This window comes from Oreochromis niloticus, linkage group LG23, assembly GCF_001858045.2.
Source record: "Oreochromis niloticus isolate F11D_XX linkage group LG23, O_niloticus_UMD_NMBU, whole genome shotgun sequence".
Classification (NCBI taxonomy): Eukaryota; Metazoa; Chordata; class Actinopteri; order Cichliformes; family Cichlidae; genus Oreochromis; species Oreochromis niloticus.
This window is the reverse complement of record NC_031986.2, coordinates 43,851,918-43,874,035: the sequence shown is the minus strand read 5'-3', so window position 1 is coordinate 43,874,035 and position 22,118 is coordinate 43,851,918. Positions and strand designations below refer to the sequence as shown.

The window sequence follows — 22,118 nt, the reverse complement described above, 5'->3', positions numbered from 1 at the left end:
GCCCATTGTGAAACCTGGCCCCACCTTGTCATGCGAATTCCTGAGGTCAGATGGCCCAGGATGTGAGTGGGCGTTAAGGCGTCTGGGGAGGGAACTCAAAACTGGATTATAGATGGCAGACAGATGGTGTCGTAAACCACCGCCTCTGTTCAAAGATGGTCGCTCACAGTGGACATAGATGGCCTCTTTCACTCCTCTTTCAAACCATCTGTCCTCTCTGTCCAAAATGTGAACATTGGCATCCTCGAAAGAGTGACCTTTATCCTTAAGATGCAGATGGACTGCTGAGTCTTGTCCCGTGGAGGTGGCTCTTCTATGTTGTGCCATGCGCTTGTGAAGTGGCTATTTGGTCTCTCCAATGTAGAGGTCTGGGCATTCCTCGCTGCACTGTACAGCATACACCACGTTGTTAAGTCTGTGTTTTGGAGTTTTGTCTTTCGGGTGAACCAGTTTGTGTCTGAGTGTGTTGCTGGGTCTGAAGTACACTGGGATGTCGTGCTTGGAGAAAACTCTCCTGAGTTTCTCTGATACACCGGCTACATAGGGGATGACAACGTTGTTGCGTCTGTCTTTCTTATCCTCCCTCGCTGGTGTCTGATCTTCTTTTCTGTGCCTCTTTGCTGACTTTATGAACGCCCAGTTCGGATAACCGCATGTTTTCAGTGCTTCCTTTACATGTGTGTGTTCCTTCTTTTTCCCTTCAGGCTTAGAGGGAACATGTTCTGCCCGGTGGTGTAGGGTCCTAATTACTCCAAGTTTGTGTTCCAGAGGGTGATGGGAGTCAAAGAGGAGGTACTGGTCCGTGTGTGTGGGCTTCCGGTAAACTTCAATGTTGAGGTTGCCATTCTCTTCACATCTCAGTGCACATTGAAGAGAACGGCAACCTCAACATCCAGGTCGACTACGATGACCTGGATGACTGAGAACCTTCACAGACATTTAGCACCTATGCTGCTTACATCAAGCCCGACTGCCTTGGCTACAAAAGGATCATGGGCTCTGATAACAGTGGCAACATTCCAGTCATTCAACCATGACAGTGAATCAGCCTGTCGTTAGTCACACTTTGTTCATCAAGTCAAACTGTCAGCCACGTGAAAGGTCACAGAACTTTCATGCTAATTTCGCTGCAGTTTTGCTTAACTGCAGGATGACAACAGTCCTCTTGTGATAATTGCAGAAACACTCGGGAGCGAACAGACACTTTCTTTCTTTCCAGTTTGCCATGAGTTTATAATTTGTTTCTCTGGGTCAGTCACCAGACCAAGTCAAGCCCGGTGTCGCCAGATCTGTTGGAAGGATGATGATGTCGGGTTTATTTATACTGCATTTGAACTGATTCGAAAACTCAGATAAGCCAACGCATGAACGATTGATTTTGGACTGAACCACCACTCACAACCACCAGCACTTTATACAGCCTCTGTAGAAATGATCCACATATCTCACTTATCTTAACTGCACTACTGTATAGTTCTGTGTAAATAATCATTCTGTACATACAATAATTTTTAATCCTACAACTGTTTATAACTTGCATAGTTCACATTTCTGTATAACTGTAAATCTCATATTTCTGTATAGTTTTTTCATATTTATATCCTGTTCATAGCCTGTACATACTTATAGTTATAGCATATTCATAACATACTTCACACCGTGTACATTATAACATACCATAATAGACCCATTTCTGTAATATACTTACATATCTATATTATTGCTAATATATATTGTAATATATCTATATCACGGCTAAAGCACTTCTGGATGGATGCAAACTGCATTTCGTTGCCCTGTACCTGTGCATGTGCAATGACAATAAAGTTGAATTCTATTCTATTTTCATGGTTTTAACCCTGCTCTTTTAAAAAGACACATTCACCATTATAATTTGACAACTTTTGGTTGTATATTATGGTTGTTCAGGCAAATCCAGGCAATTTGCCACCGTTTTTTGTGAGATATTGTTAATATTATTAATTTTCAAGATATCTCTGACAGAAAAGTGCTTTTTACAATTATGCCTTGGCATTAATGAAGATGCCTGAGCACTTCGACATTTCAATAGTAACGTTGAATTATAATCTATGCTTTATTCTTTGTTGTGCATCAAATTATAGAACAATTATTTATGCAGTATTTGGCATACTGAACATGAAGCAGATACATCCCTTGAAATTAAAATTCGAAATACATTTGGTAAAAAAAACCTGCTATACCAAACTACAAGCTCACTAAGACAGAACTGTCTTCTTTTTTGACCTATGTTTCTTTATATTATATCCCTGTTATTATCTTAACACACAGGGTAAAGATGGAAGTCAAGGGCCATCTGGATCAGGTGGTGCAAAAGGAGATAAGGTGAACCTCTGAGCTTCTCTAAGTATCTTATTGCCTACTTAAATTCAGAAAAAGCTGTATGCAAGTGCACATCAATAATGGTGTGTCATTTGAAGTAAATTAAGACACAGTTCTTCTTCTTCTGTTTGTCTCTACATGTCCTGTGTTCAGGGATCCAGAGGACCTGTGGGGCAGGAGGGAGTTGCTGGTCTCGATGGTGAGGAGGTAGATTGATTAGCTTGGTCATGGATTCAACTGTTTCCATTTAACATAAAATTAATAAAACCTAAAGTAAGAAAACTAGAGATGCGTAGAGTACAGAAAGCACAGACAATACAAGAGAAAGAAAGAAAATCAAAGAAAAATGAAAGACCTAGAAGATCATAACTGTTAGAGTAACTACAGGAATATGAGCCCATGAATCAGGACAAACTGAAAGAGCTTTGTTCTTGTCTTTAGGGTCCAACTGGACAGAAAGGATTTCAAGGGCCAGCCGGCCAAAAGGGCATATCTGTGAGTACAACTTGTATGGAAACTACAATTTCAATCCCAAAATTAAGAATAAAGGTTAATCTTGCTATCAGTTTACTACAGTATTCGTGAAAAATTGTTTTACTTATAAAACTGTGAAAACTGTTTCACTTACATTTCAGGGTGTTAAAGGAAACACTGGACCTCCTGGGCAGAGAGGCCCAAAGGGGTCTGAGGGTGAAAGAGGAAACCAAGGCTCACAGGGACCGAAGGGGCCACAAGGGACACAGGTATGTAGGAAGTAATCCTAAGTATAGTTTACTGGAATACTGTAACACAACTGACTTCCATACAGGGATATTAATTCACAAAGAGCAAATATAAGGAAGACTGTGTATCACCTCTGCCTTGTCTTTACTATATGTGCTTTTCCCAGGGATACAGGGGTGCACCTGGAGATAGAGGACAACAGGGGCACCCGGGACTCAAGGTCAGTCAGTTTAGCTCATACATGTAGAAACGATGGAGAAAACCTGAGAACTGGTGTTGCCTGTAAACAAAGTGTCTAAGTCAAAACCTGATAGTAATAATGATGATTTGTTCACAGGGTGAGGCAGGCACCAGGGGTTTATCAGGCACTCCTGGGCCATTTGGAGCTGGAGGCAAAACTGGGGCAGCAGGAACCAAAGGCCGGAAGGGGCTCCAGGGACTTGCTGTTAGTACCCGAGGGGGATTCAATCATGTTAAGCAATATGTGCTGTGTCTATATGTCTCTATAGGACATGCATGTTTGATTTTTATGCTGCTCAAAAACATCATTATATTTGTTTTTCTTTCAGGGTCCTCCTGGTAATATGGGCCCTCCTGGACCAACTGGACCATCACCAGCTGTACGTTTTACTTTACCTAGCATTAACTTTCCATTATTATACTTACCATGTGCTAAAATGTACACTAAATGTTTGATAGTGGTATCACCTCGATGTGTTTATGTTGAATTTGAGTTAAAAGTGTTAACTAAATCACATACACTCTCTGGTCACATTATTAGATACACTTAAAGTACTGGGATGAGCCCCCTTTTGTTTTTAGAACAGCTATAATTGTTTGTAGCATAGATTCAACAAGGTGCTGGAAACATATATTGATATTAACATGATAGCAGATCTGCTGGCTGGAGATCCATGATGTGACTCTTCTTCATTTGAATACAGTGATCTCATAGACATGCTCAAGAATTCAGTTACTGTCCAATTTTGGTGATTGCATGCAAACTGTAGCTTCAGTTTCCCGTTCTTAGCTTCTAGGAGTGTCACCTGCTGTAAGCTGATGCTACCGTAGCCCATTTGCATTTAGAGATGCTCTTTTGCATACCTTGTTGTAACAAGTGATTATTTAAGTTAGTGCTGTCTTGCACCATGTCATGGGCTAGAGCTATGACCCTGACTGAAGGGAACATGACTCAGATCACCCAGTCTGAGTCACCAGCCGCTCTCAAAGTAATTTAAATCACCTTTGTTCATCATTCTGATGCTCAGTGTGAACTTCAGCAGGTGTCTAGCTGAATAGATGTCTATGTTAATGTCATTTGAACAGGTGGACCTAATAACGTGCCGTGGATAGGCAACAGTGACATATTGTGGAGCATATTTAAAATATATAACTTAATTGAGGCCTGAATGTGAAATAAGGTTTAGTTGTTTCAGTGATATGTAAGTTATTTATACATTATGTGTCTGTTTTTAGGGATTACCTGGCACGAGAGGTGCTGAAGGTAAAAGTGGAGTCCCTGGAGCAAAGGTATACTGTACCTTTCACACATGTTAACTGTCCAGCTAAAAGATTTCACTGGTTTTTAACTGTCTCTGTTTGTTTTTCTATAATTCAGGGCAGTCTTGGTGAAAAGGGTATGCTGGGTCTTCCAGGCATTAAGGGAGACGTGGTGAGATTTCATTATTTGTTTCACTCTGTGGCATAATAAATTCGGTCAACCATATTTAATATCATGTGTGAAAACACAGTGATGCAATGTGTCTGCATAACTGTCTTTGTTTCCCAGGGCATCAGAGGTATAAAAGGCATAAAAGGCGAGCCTGGAACACGAGGGAAAGTGGTAAGAGAGCATTCTTAAACATTTAAATTGCAGTTATACTTAACCTCCTAAGACCCAAACTCTTCCACGACATGCATTTTCAATTTCTCTTGGATATTTGGGCATATTGGGGCCCAATGAATCTAAAAACAAAGAATTCCCAGATTTGTTTTTTTTTTACCTTATTTTTGTTTTTAAGAAAAATGAGAGCCACAAATGAGGATATTCGTTTAAAAATTTGATAGAACAGTAGCAGTATGATGTCCTCATAATTGGATATCAGGCCCATGTAGAGCAAAATTGAGTATTTTGGTCTAAATAACGCAAAATGTGATGTCCACATATGTGGACGGCAGGTCCTAGGAGGTTAATAGTAAGTGCTATAAATGACTAAATGATCTTACCGGATCATCTGACATATTTCAATTCCATAAATTAAATAAAATTTCTATACTATGCTGTTGCTATTATAGTGTGATTCTAGAAATTTCTGAGTATATTTCACTGTAATTTTAGGGTACAATGGGGAAGATGGGGGTCATAGGCTCTCCAGGTCCTAAAGGTCAAACTGGACCTGGTGGCCCTCCTGGTCCTCCAGGAACTAAAGGAATCCAGGGGCCAAAGGTAAGAAGAAAGCGTGGCTCAAACCATGTAACTCTAAAACAGTTTCTTAATTTCCTTAAATAAAGCTGTCATAGTGAAGGTAGTTTTTTACCTGCCTCATGCAACTTTCATGTCACTGTATTCATTTTCAAGGGAAAAGGTGGTGAGACAGGAAGTAAAGGGACAAAAGGAGCTGCTGGGGAAATTGTGAGTTTTGTTTTAAGCCGAGTGTCCCTTCACATCTCAGACTGGAGTTCAAAGATTAATTACTATGACAGACTATTGTGAAATATAGTTTATTTCAACATATATGGATAGTATAAATCCCACATGCACTGGGTGTGTATCATGCTCTTTTACCAATTTGATGCTATTTTTTTTTAACATGATTATCTGGTGTCTTAATTGTTGTTCGACACTGTGACTGTTATGTCAGTGAAAAGCACTATCTAAAAAAACTTTACTTACTTACTTACACTGAGTGTCTGATAAACACAGATTAATTATTCAGTCTTCTGTAAAGCCTAATTAATGATTCACTCAGAATTAAATAATAAACAATTAATGTTAACAGTAAAGGTTAAGCCGTTTGGGCCTTGATTTCATCCAGTGAAGTTTCTTGTCTCTTTTGCAGGGACCTGAAGGCCTGCCTGGGAGGTCAGGACCTTCTGGACCACCTGGAAAACCTGTAAGCACCCCAGCTAACAAATGCAATTCTTAACACGAAACACCAACAATGCTCATTTCGTCTTTCGTCTTTTTTTCTCGTTTTTGTGATCATATTCTCAGGGACTGAGTGGTCTGGATGGGCTGCTGGGAGTTCAGGGTAATGAAGGAGATCCGGTAAGAAAGTCTGCCTTACTAAAATTGATTTTAACACATTTCACACATTTTTCATTAATTTCTTTTCCCCCTGCCAACTTCAAAGGGTGACGTTGGTTACAGAGGAGCTCCTGGAACACCAGGCAGGCCTGGCAAGATGGTAATTTCACTATGGAAATGAATGACATGCAAGTCTGCACAATTACAAACGGAATAAGTCTTTTGCAGCTAAGCTTTTCTTACAGTTTATTGCATTATGTGGTATTAAATACATACATACCTTGCAGGGAAAACCTGGATCTCCTGGGATTAAGGGAAACGCTGGAGAAGGCGGGGTTAGGGTAAGAAATCATTTATACATTTCAGGTGGATATTATAAGCACATGTTTACTATTATAGTGTGGTGGTGCTTATAAAATTGACTTTTTTATTATGTTTGATGTAATGCATTGTTGAAATGTTTCTTACTAAGGTCTTATTAAATATCTCAGGGTAAAAGTGGTCTAAACGGAACACATGGGCCTCCTGGACCAGTTGGGCCAAAGGTAAAATGATTAGAGAGCAGAATGTGATGGCTAAAAAAAACCTTACCCCTGTTAGTGGGAACATTTGCATCATCTGCTGCTATTGGTTCAGGGTTTTCCAGGGCTGAGAGGGGAGAAAGGGGAATCTGGAAGTCTTGGCACGAAGGTCAGTTACATATTTTGTGCATATATTCATTCAATATGCCAGAATCTCATATAAAATATAACTGCATTATATGAGCAATTTGTAACTCCTTTTCATTTCTTTTCTTTTATAAAGGGTCTCCCAGGTGATACAGGGATACTTGGACCAATAGGTCCACCTGGATTAAAGGTGAATTGTAGTTAATTTAAATATAAAATGCCTTAAATGAAAAAGCCGGATTTTGGATTAATCTACCACATGTCTGACTTGTATATCAGGGGAATCCTGGTTTGCAGGGATTTAAAGGTGAAAAAGGTGATAAGGGGAAACAGGTCAGTTACGCTTTGCTCCCATTATTGCATTGTTTTAATTATTTGTATCCAATAAGTAATCAATTAACCATTTACTACAGGGGGACACTGGTCCTCGTGGTCCACCCGGGCAGGAAGGCTTCTCAGGAATCCCTGTAAGCTGCTTTGATGTTCAGTTTTTTGTAATGACTTACTAAAATATCTTGATTAGTGAAGTTTTACTGAACAATATTTTAAAAAATTGTCATGTTGTAACCTAAAAACTTTGTTTGATGCACTCGTCTCTGTTACAGGGCCACCTTGGAATGAAAGTGGGTGACTGACTTTGTATTTCTATAAAAGTCTTAGCATTAGTCAATTTGTATTCAATGTTGTTCATTGCTGAATTGTGTTTGGGCCACTACAGGGGATGAAAGGTGTCCGAGGCAGGAGAGGTCCAAAGGGAACGAAGGGCAAACCTGGACCTCAAGTAAGAGTTTGCAAACACAATATAAACGAAAAGCTTTGGACCTGATTGCTGAACACAAATGCAACGTGTTAGATTGTTTTGAGATGTATGTAAAGCTTGAATTATTTCTCTAAATATCCTGAAAGTTTGTATCATGCTGTGCCTTTCACAGGGAAAACCAGGAGCCCCTGGCAAATGGAAGCCTAAGCAAAGACCTGTTAAAAAATATAGTCTTCAAACTGTACAGCGTTCAAAGCAAAGCCCCGGGCTCCTGAAGCAAAGCGAAGGGCAAGAAAAAGTTGGTACAAGCTTTCTTATTCCGTACAGATTATATACAGTCGCAGAATGTCCTCATTTGCAGTCTAGCTTTATATGTAAAACATGTTAAGCTGACTGAGTGAATGCTGAACACTGTTTTCCTGTAGCCCAGGGGAGTGACAAGGAGATGGTCTCAAGAAGATGAAGCAGAGGAGTTTTTCAGCTGGCCCCTGGGCACCAAAGACGATCCTGGAACCACCTGCCATGAGCTGAGACTCCTACATCCACATCTAAATGATGGTGAGTATCTGATGATCTTATTACGTTTTCCCTTATATATTTCGGTATGTTCCATTCATTTTTTCTTTTCAGGTTACTTTTACATGGACCCGAACCAAGGCTGTCCCTGTGATGCCTTGAAGGTCTTCTGTAACTTCACAGGAGGCGGAGCAACCTGCATAGAACCTCTTCACTCACAGGTTCAGTCATTTTCACCTGTAAGGCTTAACGTTATCAAAGAACTAACTTTTCATCATTATCACACAATATCAGCTACAAAACATGAAACTTGAGAATGTTTGTCGATACTTTGTGTTGTATTTATGTCAGATTATTGAAGGAAAAAGTAACCTGTATGTTGCGAATAAAGCAATTGTTTCTTTTACTTCTCTGATTAATGCTGCTACAAAAATCTTGTGTTTTTACGAATGGCTTCATAAATATACATCATATCCCATTCTTTAGATGAAAATATGGAGGGACCCAGAAATGAAGAACCTGAGGACATTGGAAAGATTTACTCACCACCAAAAAGTAAGTATTAAATAATATGTGGCTAGATTAAGGAAACTATTATTTCTAGATGTTCTTTCTGACATTAATGCTCTTTCTGATAGTTTGATTATCCTGGCGTGGATGCTGTCCAGCTAAAGTTTCTGCGGTTACACAGCCACTCATCTTTCCAGCACATCACTCTCAGCTGTACAGAAAACCAGACAAGTACTGCTGCCGCAGATTTAGCCGGTCAGATTATCCACTTACTGGGAGACTCTGGCAAAGAAATCGATTCACACTTTGTCACAGTGTCCAGAAAACACTCTGAGGTAAGACTAAAAGATTTGTGACCGTTTTCTGGGGGTTTGTCAGCAGCTTTCTTCAACGGTGACTGTAATACAAACAACACATTAGTTTTACATTGTTGTGCATAAAGTGTCTCAGAAAAAGAAGTGGAATCGATTATTTTCAGGAACCATACATCACATTTGTGTCAGAGTCCTTTTATTGTGATGGAAATTTATGAAAGAAAACACCAGTCTCCAAAAGATAAATAAGACTGGTACAAATAAATCAAACACTGTCTGAACTATGAGAACTTTTTAATTTCAGCTTTTGTACAATAGCCTTACAAAGTAAATTGCACACATTTTATAGTTACGGGAATAAAGGAGATTTAATAAAACAATATTAGACTTGAGATTGCTCAGAAATACCATACAGCTGCTAAAAATCATTTCCCTCAACATGCACAAGGGTCTAGTCTCTGGAATTAGTTATGAATCCAGGAAGAACAAACTGAACATATCTTCTTGTGTTTGCTTTTTGTCTGCTTCTTCTCCAGCTGGCGCTGTTTGTGAGGGTTCGAGGAGATATGGAATTACTTCCTGTCAGACATCTGGGTGTAGAGATGAGCAGTGTCTCCAAGCTTGTCTCCGAGATCTCTGTGGTATTGGGACCCATCTGCTTCTTGTGACCGGTGTGTCTGGGTGTGATGAAAGTCTTAAGAGCTCAAGAAAGAAGGCAGCTGGATGTCTTTAGGATTGTGAAGACATTTCACATCTCATCCAGTATGCTTCTTCAGTTCTTAAAGCAACTGGTGGAGACTCCCAGGAAAATAAACCCCAGTGGTGGGTGTCCTGTGTGGTTGTTAACCCAGTACTGATCATATGAGCCAAGGTGTGATAAAAGGCTTTATTATTCCAGCTTTCTATCATCCAGAAAGCTGGAATAATATAAAATATCTGTATTTTAAATGGATAATAAAAAAAAGTGCTCAGTTTTGTATTTTGTTGTATATTTATTCAGTTGTAAAATTGTTAGATTTTTGGCATACGTAACATTTTTGTTATGAAAATGTAGCATCAAATGTTCAGTTGAGTTTGACTTATAACTTTGTATTTACACTAAAAGTCATCGTTTTTTACTTTGTCCTCAGCTCAGGGGAATGCCGTCCCGCACTATCAAAATAAACGATGGCTCTGAATGAAACCGAGCCCTGTGTTTTGTTTGTACTGAGCCTGCGCACATCACACAGTAAGGGGTCATCTTCAAATAGTTACAAAGTAAAACCTAAGTAATTGTGTTGATGTTTGCTAGGCCTAGCGCCACATCCCTACGTTCCCAGTATTGTGGAAGCACTGGTTTGTGGACAGGTTTGCAACTTCTCAACCATCCAAGTGCGGTGATGTCAACAAATTTTAATATTCTTGGGAGAAAAAAGAGTGACTGGAGTATGGCAGCTGGATTTGGCTGGGTTCACAATAGAGAGAGACAACATGTCTTTTATAACAAGCCTGTTGGGAAATTCTTCCATTCTCAGTGTCCTAATTCACTCTTGAGCCTTTGGAGAGACTTAATCATGTGCATCACAGACCACAGGAAAATCCATGGTTATATGCACCATCCTTATGATGTCTGATACAGTGAATGTCTTGTTGTCTCTTTGAAATTAACCGTTTTGCCACAGTAGGCTCATGAGACCAGTTATATGAAGGTTTGACAACATGTCACGCTCTACTTAGAGGCGCTCCATCAAAAATGCGTTTAACTTGCACATGGGCTCCAAAACTGTGTTTTGAATGAATGGGACAGTAATTTACAAAACAAAATCTTGTGAATATTTCCCATGAAATGTTTTTATAACTTGGCATATCTTTGCTTGTTTAGGCTTGTGAAATTAGTGTAAAGATGTGGAGTGTGATAAAAAGAAAAAAGTATAGCATAAAATAGTAAAAAATAACATACCGATAAGCCTTCTGTCTGATTGTAAACATTTCTCCTAAAAAACAGCCAATTCTTCCGAGAAATATGTTTTGATTTGGTGGTGGATTTACTGTGCGGATATTTTGTAACGTATTTCTGGAGAGAAGTACCATTAAAACAAAATACCAACAAACATGACTTGAAAAGGTGGATGAGTGACCAAACATCTCACTTTATGTTAGACTGCACAGCATTTTTATCCACTGTCAGAGTTTGTATAGTTTTTATTTTTATTTTGTTTAAAATTTCTTTTTAATTCAACAAACAGAGGTTTGCTTGTTTCATTGTATTGTTTATTGTTTGAAAACGTTCAGTTTTAGCTTACGTTTTAAGACTTTTAGGATTACTAATAATATTTTTTTGTATTATGGTATTTAGGGCAAATATTAGAGGCCAGATTTAGGAAAATCAGTTGCTATTACAATAAAAACAGAACTTTTTGAAAGCAGGTGATTCACAGTCCTGTAGACATCCAAGTCTCAATTAACACATCCACCAAAAACCTCATTGGGCAATACTTTTTACCAAATTGATAAATACTAAAACTAGAGTTGTTAAAGAGTTGTTTTCTCTATATTCATATTTTATTTTAGTTCACAAAATTGTTTTTTCACTATTGAAACCTATAGGTGATTACAGGTTTGGCCTGTTGGCAAAGGGAAGGGAAGGGAAGGACGAAGGGAATAGATTAGTGTACAGAATTCAATAAAAACAAACTTTAGCTTACAATTTCTCTTCATTTGTTAGTGTATTTATAAGTTAGGAAAAGTGCATTCAAATACAATACAGCATATTTGACTTTCAAATGATCAATGCCAAAGCTTTAACCTGCATTGTCCCACACAAAGACTGTCACACCTCTAGTGTGTTAGGATATGGTCACCTTCAAAGGCTGAAGTATATCAAAAAATGTCATTTTATGGATGGCATCATTGGAGGCTTGTTGTACTTGCTGACTTTGACATGTAAAAAAAAAAAACAATAACATGTCTGTTAAGTTAGTTAAGTTCTTTTCATGTTCATTATACCAACTCAGACCTATACAGCCAGACGGCAAGAACAGCTGTTCAGAAACACCAAAGAAATAAATAACAAATACATATATTTCTTCTTTGCAAGCAACATATTCGTTGTTTAAGACAATACAATCAGTTAGAGCTACAATTAGCATCACTGTTTGATGAACACTTATTTACAGATATGCATGACAGCACATCCCAGTGACCCCGGGAATGACATTGCACTAAAAGTAGTTTAGCAAATGTATTTACAAACAATTCAATTCAATTCAATTCAATTCAATTCAATTCAATTCAATTCAATTTTATTTATATAGCGCCAAATCACAACAACAGTCGCCTCAAGGTGCTTTATATTGTACAGTAGATCCTACAATAATACATACAGAGAAAAACCCAACAATCATATGCCCCCCTATGAGCAAGCACTTTGGTGACAGTGGGAAGGAAAAACTCCCTTTTAGCAGGAAGAAACCTCCGGCAGAACCAGGCTCAGGGAGGGGCGGCCATCTGCTGCAACCGGTTGGGGTGAGAGAAGGAAGACAGGATAAAGACATGCTGTGGAAGAGAGACAGAGATTAATAACAGATATGATTCGATGCAGAGAGGTCTGTTAACACATAGTGAGTGAGAAAGGTGACTGGAAAGGAAAAACTCAATGCATCATGGGAATCCCCGGCAGCCTACGTCTATTGCAGCATAACTAAGGGAGGATTCAGGGTCACCTGGTCCAGCCCTAACTATATGCTTTAGCAAAAAGGAAAGTTTGAAGCCTAATCGTAAAAGTAGAGATAGTGTCTGTCTCCTGAATCCAAACTGGAAGCTGGTTCCACAGAAGAGGGGCCTGAAAACTGAAGGCTCTGCCTCCCATTCTACAAGTAAGCCTGCAGTGCGAGAGCGAAGTGCTCTAATAGGGTGATATGGTACTACAAGGTCATTAAGATAAGATGGGGCCTGATTATTTAAGACCTTGTATGTGAGGAGCAGGATTTTGAAATCAAACAACAAGTACAGGTAATGTCGCAGTTTATTTTGAGATCAGCTACCACACATAATATATTTTTTTAAGGATTTGAGTTTTAGCAAAATAAATCCCAATGGTTAATTTTATAATCCTGCTACCCTGGGCAGTTTATACATATGATACATATAATGAGTTTTGTCTACAGGTGGGTGGATCCAGATATTATCTACTGATTGGTGGTTCAATTCCTGGCTCCCCCAGCATGCCAAGTATCCTTGGGCAAGATACTAAATGTGTGTTAATGTTAGCTTTGAAGCATCGAAAAAGCATAGAAGATACGAATGGGTGAATGTGGCATGTTGTATAAAGCGCTCTGAGTGCTCTAGCAGAATAGAAAAACGCTAAATAGGAATCAGTCAATTTACAACGATACCAGTGCTGGCATTGGTATCGATACTAGTGCATTAGGACCAATACTTTGTTTCTATCCTTTAAGTTTAAGATGTAGCACACTAAATTGTGTTAAATGAATTGGTTTTTTGATATATAAAAATATACCTCAAACATTCCCCATATTAATGAATATTCATCTGACTCGATGTTCTCCCCTACATAAACTGTCTTTATAGGCTAAAAGTATCGGTATCGGTAATACTTGCTGTGTATTTATATACTTTACAGTGTAGCACAACACTAGTTTAAGAATGATTAACGCTTGGAAGAGAAGTTAGGGAAAAGACACACATTATAATCTATTATAATAAGATTTTGATTTTGAATCTAATTAAATTGCGAGACAAATTATTTCAGCTTGCAGCAGGAATACATCGCTCCATTTATGTCTTATATATTTGTTAATCATTAAAAATTATAACTGTTTTGTTTGTTTTTTAATAATATTTCTTACTAAGCAGGTGACGTTTGAGAGTGACCGAGCTGGTCAGCAGTTTGGCGTCGGTGACGTCAAAAGGAGGAGAGACTTTCGACCAATCAGAATCGTGGGTGCTGCTCATCTTCTATAGTGTTTATAGAATGGGGAAGGTGAGCAGCGTCTCGGACTGTGGTGATTAAAGGAGTTTCGCATCTGGGTTCGCTCCCATTAACGTCAGAGAGAGGCTTGAGAAGAGAGGACCTGGCGGTTGAAACGAGTAGGTATTCAGGAAATTGTGCTGCCCGCATTTTTACATTTCTGTCAGTGTCGGTCAACCTGTTCCGCAGTAGCGGACGATAAACGTCAAGTTGGCTAATTTGACTAGCTTTAGTATAGCTTTTATTGTATGCTAACAATATCCGCGAGCGGTATATGATATTAACCCAGGTAGCGATTTAGTTCAGCGAGCTCCATGAATTAGCCGCTGCCTGTCTCATTGAGGCTTGATGCCAGTTGGACAGGAGCTAACTAATGTGTTAGCTGCGTGTCCGTGTCATGTGAGCGTGATCTGTTTGCCCACTGGGTTTGTTTTGTCAGTCAGAATCAGCATTCCCATCGATGTTAGGCGGCACAGCAGTGAAGTGCTAGCTTGTCTTCCTTGTGTGTTCTCAGGGCATGGCTCGTTTGTTCAATAGCTGCCGCCGGTTATTTCCCTTGTTTTAATCATTAACCTATCTGCTTCCGTAGGATGGAGAGCGAAGATGACTCTATTCTCCGGCTCCGCAGCCGAGCCATTCCCACGATGCCCACCTTCCCTGACTTGAAAAGCTCTTTGGATGGGGAGCTCAGTCCGGGGAAAGGACAGCAAAGCAGTGAAGACAACCACATCACCAGCAATGGTGAGAAAATCTCAACTCCCTCATTAGTGGGGCCAGCCGAGAGGGCAGTGACCTCTGATATAGTGAATCTGTTGACTCAACAGCTCAAAAATCATCGTTTCAGTAAATTTCCCCTCTTGGGTCAAACGTATGACTAACTGAAAGTTTCATGTGTGATTAGTTCCTCTTAAGCAATCATCGTGATCTCTGGTTCACTTACTGTAGTGTGGCTAACCCGGGGAAAATGACGCCCAAGTTGGTCATGATGATCCAGTAAAGACAAAATGTAAAGGTGACTGACCTTTACTGAGAAATGACTGTGAAATACTGGTCTGACACCTTACCTCGGGACTATATTAGTCCTTTGTATGCTTCTATGAAAGAGCTAAACACAAAGCATGATAATACAATGCACGTCTTTGTGACAACGTCAACTATATTGTTGACTTATTTTGCTTGATGGGTGGAAAGCTACTGTGCTTAAAGTCATTTGTGTGACTGACCTCAGTTAAAGTAAACAAACTTATTCATCATCAGACAGCTGTAAAGCCTAACGACCTACAGTAACCTTGACCACAATTAATTGTATTTGCTTAGCTTTCCAGCCACAGGACATGTGATTGTACTTGTTGCATGTTGTCATAGGTGTGTCTCCTTTTAGATTTTGCAACTTTGGATTGGAGACTGAAGACTTGTATAGTGTAACTTCTGCTATGTATGATGATGTAATTGACACTATTGCCAATTGCTGTGCCCAAAAAACAGAACTACATTTTAATATAAGAAGATTACACTTACATATGTTTTTTTTGTTTGTTTGTTTGTTTTTTTAAACACGTGTGTCAAATTCAATTTCAGGGAGAATTGAAGTGGAACGTGTCATCAGCAAAAAACTACAACTGAAAAAGAAAGCAGAGGTTAGTAGTTTTTTAAAGAAATAACTCAACATCCATGTCTTTTTTTTTCTTTTCTTTTTTTAATTGCTTACTTAAAAGTGTAACAAAGAAATGTGAGCAATCATGGATTTCTTGCAGCTGATGTATTTATGGTCATTAGCCTGGGCCAACACATCCCCGCAGTCCAAAACTTGCTTGGGTTATTTATTTGATATCTTCTGTTACATTCAAAGAGACTTAATTTAAACCATTTAAATGTGAATCCTTGCTAGAATGATTGACATCAAGTTATCTGATCCCCTCCTGAAAATGCTTGAGCAAGTATTCTGATCAATTCAGACCTCTTAAAGGTTAAATAAGAACATCACACACTTAGACATTGGACAACACTGCAAGCTATGCCTCTAAACACAGCAAGAGGCAAGCTACGCCTCTTGCTGTGTGTTTAAAATGCAGTGATAAATGGCACTGAATGTGTCATAATGATAACACAGAGCTGTTGCTTTTATGCACAAACTCGGGTTTGAATTTAAAATGCAGTCAACCGTGCAGTAAATCGACTCTTGATTAGAGCATATTTATAATCTGTAAAATGAGTCGTTAAAAGTAGCGGTAAGGTGGGAAACTAATTTTGCATATACAGAAAGAAAATAATTATTGGCACAGACTTTCTGTATACTTAAATCTATTTTGTAACTGAATAACAATTTCTGTGTTCTTTTCTGTTGCCCAGCACTTGAAGAGTGACCTGATGCGTCAGTTTGACACGCAGGTCAATGATTTTATGGACAGTCTTATTGAGGAATCGACCAGCCTGGAGCCTGCACCGGTACCTGCTGTATTTTCACCTCCAATGTCAGACAAGGAGCGGAGCAAACTCAAGTACTGCAGCTTCCTATCTTACCAAATGAAAAGCTGCGTCTGGTTACAGCTGATGTTAATGCCCTTCTACTTCCCACTCTCATGTTAAAAAGACTGATCGCTGTGTTTTTCTGCAGGCACTTTCGTCCTCCTCACGGTGAGGGAAAGCTGTTTGTAAACCGCAGGTCCCTCCTAGAGTAAGATGCCACGTTGATGCAGTCTCGATACTTTATAACTCGTGTTTGCTACACTGCTGTTGAAAGGTCGTTTGTTGACTTCACAGTTACTCACTTTGTCTTTTATTTTTCCTCACAGTGAGCTGTTTGAGGTGAACCACATCAGGACCATCTACCACATGTTCATTGCCCTGCTCATTCTTTTTATCCTCAGTACACTTGTGGTAGATTTCATTGATGAAGGCAGGTAATATAAACCTGCTATGAATCGTGACTCTTTTGATTCTGTGTTATTTGACTGTCTATTTCTGTTGCTTTTGTTGAGTGACTACTGACGATTGCTTTATCTCCTTCTGCCTCAGACTGGTGCTGGAGTTTGATCTGCTGGTCTATGCCTTTGGCCAGTTCCCTCTGGTGGTGTGCACGTGGATCTGCATGTTTTTGTCTGTGTTGTTTATTCCCTACACCCTGTTCTACCTGTGGGCACAGAGCCACTCTGGCTCCCACAGCCATCTCAGGTTGTATTCTTTGCTGTTTGGCACTTTATTCCTGCTTTACCAAGCTCTGGGTCTAGGATTCCTGCCCACCTATACGGTGGTGACCAACAGTTTCCCGCCTGCATCCTGCTTCATCATCATCCTGGAACAGGTAGACGAATAGTCTAGTCTGTTCTCTTCTGATCAGAATGGCTTAGTTCATATTTGTGAAGAGTCTTTGCATATATCTTGACATGCATAAGGCTGCCCTTTGAAATGTAGCTTCTTTGATTTTTATCTATTTTATTTTTATCTATTTCAGGTACGTCTAATGATGAAAGCTCACTCATTTGTCAGGGAGAATGTACCAAGAGTCCTCGCATGGTGCAAAGAAAAAAATGGTAGGTTTCCATGTACATTTGTTATCAGACAGTGTGCTCATTTTTTTTCCCCCCCTGATCACTTATATATATTTTTTTTTCATTGTTTGTGTTCATATATTTTCACTGTTATCTGCAGGCCCTGGTCCAGTGGTCCCTCAGGTTTCTCAGTATCTCTACTTCCTGTTTGCACCCACACTCATCTACAGAGACAAGTACCCCAGGTGCTGTGTTTTGTTCTCTCTCGTGGAATATAGAACACTGGGTTTTTTGGGGGGTTGGGGTTGCAGTAACCTATTAAGTAGTGCTGTAAAATATTATTTTTAACATTGTAAAATTTTATTTTTTTCTTGCCTACTACAGGAATCCAGTGATTCGGTGGGGCTATGTGGTCTCAAAATTACTTCAGGTACCGACCTCTGACACATTATAGCAACTTTACTTAAATGCCCAAGCAGCTCATTACTTTTAAATTACATTTACTTTCTTAACCACTCCCCCTCCACAGGTACTTGGCTGTCTGTTTTATGCCTATTACGTGTTTGTGCGGCTATGCATACCTCAGTTTCGCAGCATCAGTCTGCAGCTGTTTGATCTGCGAGCCATGGTTCTCTGTGTCTTTAACTCCATCTTACCAGGTAAGATTAGAAACAAACTTTTGTGAAAACCTCATGTTTTATTTTTATTTGATGTTTTTTTTTTTCTCATATTTGAAGGCGAGAGATGTATTATTGCTGTTTGTTGACCTGTCATGTGTTTTTGGCAGGGGTGCTGGTCCTCTTCCTGGGGTTCTTTGCCTTCCTCCACTGTTGGCTCAATGCTTTTGCTGAGATGCTTCGATTTGCCGACAGAATGTTTTACAAGGTCTTTGTTTTACTCACATTTTAAAATTTGGACCAAATCTCTTCGTTGTGCTCAGTGTTTGACTCGTGTGATTTTGACCACACGTTACAGGATTGGTGGAATTCGACCTCTTTTGCCAATTACTATCGCACTTGGAATGTAGTTGTCCATGACTGGCTGTACTACTACGTGTACCGGGACTTCCTGTGGGTAAGTGGCTCTTCTGTTGATGCAACAGAGACTTTAAAAGCACACAATTGTAAAAATGCACCAGCAGTATTCATAAGTTTGCAGCTTGTTCAAAATAAATAAATTAATGCTAGTGTTTTAAAAGCGCAGTCAGTAATTTACTGAGGGTATTTAGCAGGGATAGAATGGACATTGTACTCATAAATATACATAGATCAGTGTGTAATTATGTCTTCCAATAAATTGATGCATTCTCATAAACTGTCAATTAATTTATTAAAAATACATAATGGTGGATTTGTGGTTTGTGGAAGCTGCCATGTTCCCTCACAGTATTTGAATACAATGGTTGGGAAAGACCTCTCCCTTCTGAACAATCGTGTTTTACATATGTGGCTAGAGAAAGGCCACATACATAAAAGTCTCAGGCATTTGTGTGCCATGGATGTAAATTCATGTACGCACCTTCAGACTCAAGCTATGCAGCATCATATCTGTGGAGTCCCCTTCACCAAAGAAACAAAGGCATGAAGGAAAGAGACTCCACCCACCGGCATATTTGTAAATTGTCAAAAAACAAGGCATAAACATGCTTGTTTATTGGTGAAATTTCTTGTTGTCAGCAGATTAGACATACATTCATCCTGGCTAAACAACAAGCAGCTGTTTATAAGTTGACATTATGCCAGGTAGTCTTGGGCTAAAGTGTCCTAAAATTCTTACATTCTATGAGTTTATTCATTAACAAAGTCCAGTGACTGACTAAAACATGTTTGTCGAACAGCAGTCGTCATAGCTAGGATTATATTAAACTCAGACTGCAGTCTGTAATGCAATGGCATCTAGCAGTGGGAACTTTACACACCGTACTTTAAAAAACTTAACGTGGACCGTGCATTTTGTTTTTTACCATTTGTGTTCATGTGTCTGTTCTCTCTGATCTTTCCAGATGTCTCAGAAGCGCTGCCGACCAGCCGCCATGCTGTTTGTGTTTACAGTGTCTGCAGTGGTTCATGAATACATTCTTGCAATTTGCTTTGGCTTCTTCTATCCTGTGCTCTTCTGCCTCTTCATGTGCTTTGGAAGTAAGAGACCTCGTCGCCTCTAATAAAAATGATATCACTTGAGATTTGTGCTGAATCAGATGATTATGGTATCATGTCTGGGTCATGTAAACCCAGTCAAGTTAAATCTGTATGTCAGTTTTTGATTATCCTTCCACTCTTATCTTCTCTTTTTGTCGTCTCACAGTGATGTTCAACTTCATTTTGCATGACAAAAGGAAAGGCCCCATCTGGAACATCATCATGTGGACGTCCCTGTTCCTGGGTCAGGGAGTCATTATCTGTCTGTACTCTCAGGAGTGGTATGCTCAGCGCTACTGTCCCCTGAAGGAGGTACACGGCGCTGCTTATAAAAATCACATGATGTGTATTCTTTCCAAAGATGCAGTGAACTTCAGTTATTCAGAGTAAGTGTAGACACAAATTCAGCTTTTAATTGTGTTATTTTTGTTCCAGCCTTCCTTCTTTGAACTACTGAAGCCTCGCTCTTGGAGCTGTGAGAGGCCTGATGACAGACTCTGATTGGCTGTGACCTACAGCTGAACTACTGGGACCAGGATTATTGCTGATCAGTATAAATTAGACCAGCCTGTCTGTTACTGTCATAACTTCTGGACTTTTGTTTGTTTTATTTAAGGTTCATAGTTTATTTGAATGTATGGAAAAAGTATCTGCCAAAAACAGCCAGCAAAGTTATAATGATGCCTTATTTGTTTTAAGTTATCAACTCCAAAACAAAATCATCGTTCACACAACAGATTTTATTATTTTTATTCATTCTTTAATTTTCTGACATTTCCATATTCCACTTTGCCTCAATCAACTGTGAAATCTCTCCTCGTGCCATTATGAATGTGGCAATAGTGACATGGCAGCTGAATACAAACATTATTCACATATGCAGTAAAGTCTAATATTTAACAAAGTGTTTACAGTTGCTACTCTACTGAAGGACAGTCGGTGTCAAAGGATCTGTTCAATTATATCTAATTTCAGTGCCAATAAGACTCAGTTTGGAAAAGACTGCCACTGTTTGCTGTTTTGTATAAAATCTTGATGTTTCAGTCGGTTTTCTTTAAAGAGGAAAACAGTGGTGACGTTTCACTCACTAAGAAGTGGAACCTGTGCCGAGTTAAATGCACCTAAGCTCCCACATTTCCCTGTTTTCTGTTGATTTCCATGTATCAAGACACAAGTTGGAAGCAGGACACGCAATAATTGTGTTTATACATAAAATTGTAGTTGTAATCTAAAAATTCTGAACATGCAACGAATGTAAAGTGTAAAAGCAGAGCTTTATGGATCTATTAATATTGTGTGACTGGTGGATGTATTAATGATTAAGTTAAACAGGTTTGAGCATACGTTTGTAACTGAGGATAGCTAAGTGATGTGTTTTGTTCCGTGTTGCAAGTGGTGCACAGTGATTTCAGAAATGTCTACTTCTGTAAAACTTGCAGCTGGCTGCTACAATGTTTTAACACTGAGGTTGGAAGGACACTTGATCAGCACCAAGGGCTACAGCATTGTTATTTAAAGTGCACTATTATGCATTTTGTTCAAGCCATTTCGGATTAGACAGACTTGGTTTCTGCTTTTAATTTTGAATGGGTTTCGGGCACCATTTGCATTATTTTGAATCAGCGGTCGTCAGACATTTAAATGCATGATGACTGTGTTTATTTGTATGAATGAGGCCCGCCATACAAAGTTAAACCAGCAATAGAATGATGTGCTCTTCTAAAAAGTAGGTGACCACAAGGTGGCACTGTTTTAAAGCGTTTGTTTTTTAATCTCTGCACATTTTAGTGAGAGATTTCCAGAATTTTTTCCCAAAATAATCAAATATAATCACAAGAAAACTGTTGTTATTATTAATATGTACAGATAACGCAGACATTTTTAAGGAAGCTTTCACCCAGCTTCATGCCTTTACGATTTTGTGAATGAATTTATTATAGTGAAAGGCCAAATTGCATAAATCCTGTTTATTTGCATAAGAGGTATATTTTTGGGGGACCAGAGCTTTTCCTACTTACTGTGGTGTTTGTGTTCATTGTTATGTCTTCTGGCATTGAATCGACATAGGTATTGTGTCACGTGACATTTTTATGAATCATGTCTATTTTTGGATTGTAGACAAAGATCTGATTCATTCTTTGCGCATCATGTACAAACTGAAGAATTTAAATAAAATGAAAGTATTTTATTTACACCTTTTATTCAAGTGTATATAATAGCCCATGTGGAAAATAAATAATGTCTTTATTGTGTTGATTCACACGTTTAAATTTCAAATACAGGTATCTACGTATAAATAACCTCTTGAAATCTGAAGAATATATGAAAAGGTATGCTGTTATAACGTGCATTGACTTCAGATGTTTGAGCTGTATTTTTTTAATAAAGGAAATATATCCGTTTAATATTGATGAGTACATTGAC

At 39.0% G+C, this 22,118-nt stretch overlaps 2 protein-coding genes across 2 annotated transcripts in view; both read left to right on the top strand.

Moving 5' to 3' along the window:
* si:dkey-21p1.3 (collagen alpha-1(I) chain) overlaps positions 1-10,810 on the top strand; it is a 31,377-nt gene extending 20,567 nt beyond the window's left edge. Inside the window, exons 35-63 of the mRNA XM_025902904.1 lie at positions 2,311-2,364; positions 2,515-2,568; positions 2,803-2,856; positions 2,997-3,104; positions 3,251-3,304; positions 3,422-3,529; positions 3,654-3,704; positions 4,561-4,614; positions 4,703-4,756; positions 4,874-4,927; positions 5,423-5,530; positions 5,663-5,716; positions 6,144-6,197; positions 6,299-6,352; positions 6,438-6,491; positions 6,619-6,672; positions 6,823-6,876; positions 6,968-7,021; positions 7,136-7,189; positions 7,279-7,332; positions 7,413-7,466; positions 7,605-7,622; positions 7,718-7,780; positions 7,932-8,057; positions 8,185-8,317; positions 8,390-8,496; positions 8,762-8,830; positions 8,914-9,120; positions 9,636-10,810. Of these exons, the coding sequence (XP_025758689.1) occupies positions 2,311-2,364; positions 2,515-2,568; positions 2,803-2,856; positions 2,997-3,104; positions 3,251-3,304; positions 3,422-3,529; positions 3,654-3,704; positions 4,561-4,614; positions 4,703-4,756; positions 4,874-4,927; positions 5,423-5,530; positions 5,663-5,716; positions 6,144-6,197; positions 6,299-6,352; positions 6,438-6,491; positions 6,619-6,672; positions 6,823-6,876; positions 6,968-7,021; positions 7,136-7,189; positions 7,279-7,332; positions 7,413-7,466; positions 7,605-7,622; positions 7,718-7,780; positions 7,932-8,057; positions 8,185-8,317; positions 8,390-8,496; positions 8,762-8,830; positions 8,914-9,120; positions 9,636-9,767 (2,148 nt within the window). The 3' untranslated portion in view covers positions 9,768-10,810. The remainder of the gene's footprint in view (positions 1-2,310; positions 2,365-2,514; positions 2,569-2,802; positions 2,857-2,996; positions 3,105-3,250; positions 3,305-3,421; positions 3,530-3,653; positions 3,705-4,560; positions 4,615-4,702; positions 4,757-4,873; positions 4,928-5,422; positions 5,531-5,662; positions 5,717-6,143; positions 6,198-6,298; positions 6,353-6,437; positions 6,492-6,618; positions 6,673-6,822; positions 6,877-6,967; positions 7,022-7,135; positions 7,190-7,278; positions 7,333-7,412; positions 7,467-7,604; positions 7,623-7,717; positions 7,781-7,931; positions 8,058-8,184; positions 8,318-8,389; positions 8,497-8,761; positions 8,831-8,913; positions 9,121-9,635) is intronic.
* A 3,217-nt stretch (positions 10,811-14,027) lies between these two features.
* soat1 (sterol O-acyltransferase 1) lies at positions 14,028-21,888 on the top strand. Its single transcript, XM_005479143.4, has 16 exons — positions 14,028-14,187; positions 14,658-14,809; positions 15,647-15,705; positions 16,418-16,566; positions 16,683-16,742; positions 16,861-16,968; positions 17,084-17,369; positions 17,520-17,598; positions 17,717-17,801; positions 17,941-17,986; positions 18,086-18,215; positions 18,344-18,441; positions 18,532-18,630; positions 19,559-19,694; positions 19,861-20,006; positions 20,130-21,888. Exons 2-16 carry the CDS (start codon positions 14,659-14,661, stop codon positions 20,193-20,195), a joined length of 1,698 nt encoding a protein of 565 aa, XP_005479200.1. The 5' UTR covers positions 14,028-14,187; position 14,658; the 3' UTR covers positions 20,196-21,888.
* The last annotated feature ends 230 nt before the right edge of the window (positions 21,889-22,118 follow it).

Bases quoted from the DNA above. Each gene is read 5' to 3' on its own strand.
- soat1 (XM_005479143.4), top strand. From the start codon at position 14,659: ATGGAGAGCGAAGATGACTCTATTCTCCGGCTCCGCAGCCGAGCCATT. The intron at 15,706-16,417 runs GTTAGTAGTTTT...TCTGTTGCCCAG, and splicing joins AACTGAAAAAGAAAGCAGAG to CACTTGAAGAGTGACCTGAT. The intron at 16,567-16,682 runs GTACTGCAGCTT...GTTTTTCTGCAG, and splicing joins AAGGAGCGGAGCAAACTCAA to GCACTTTCGTCCTCCTCACG.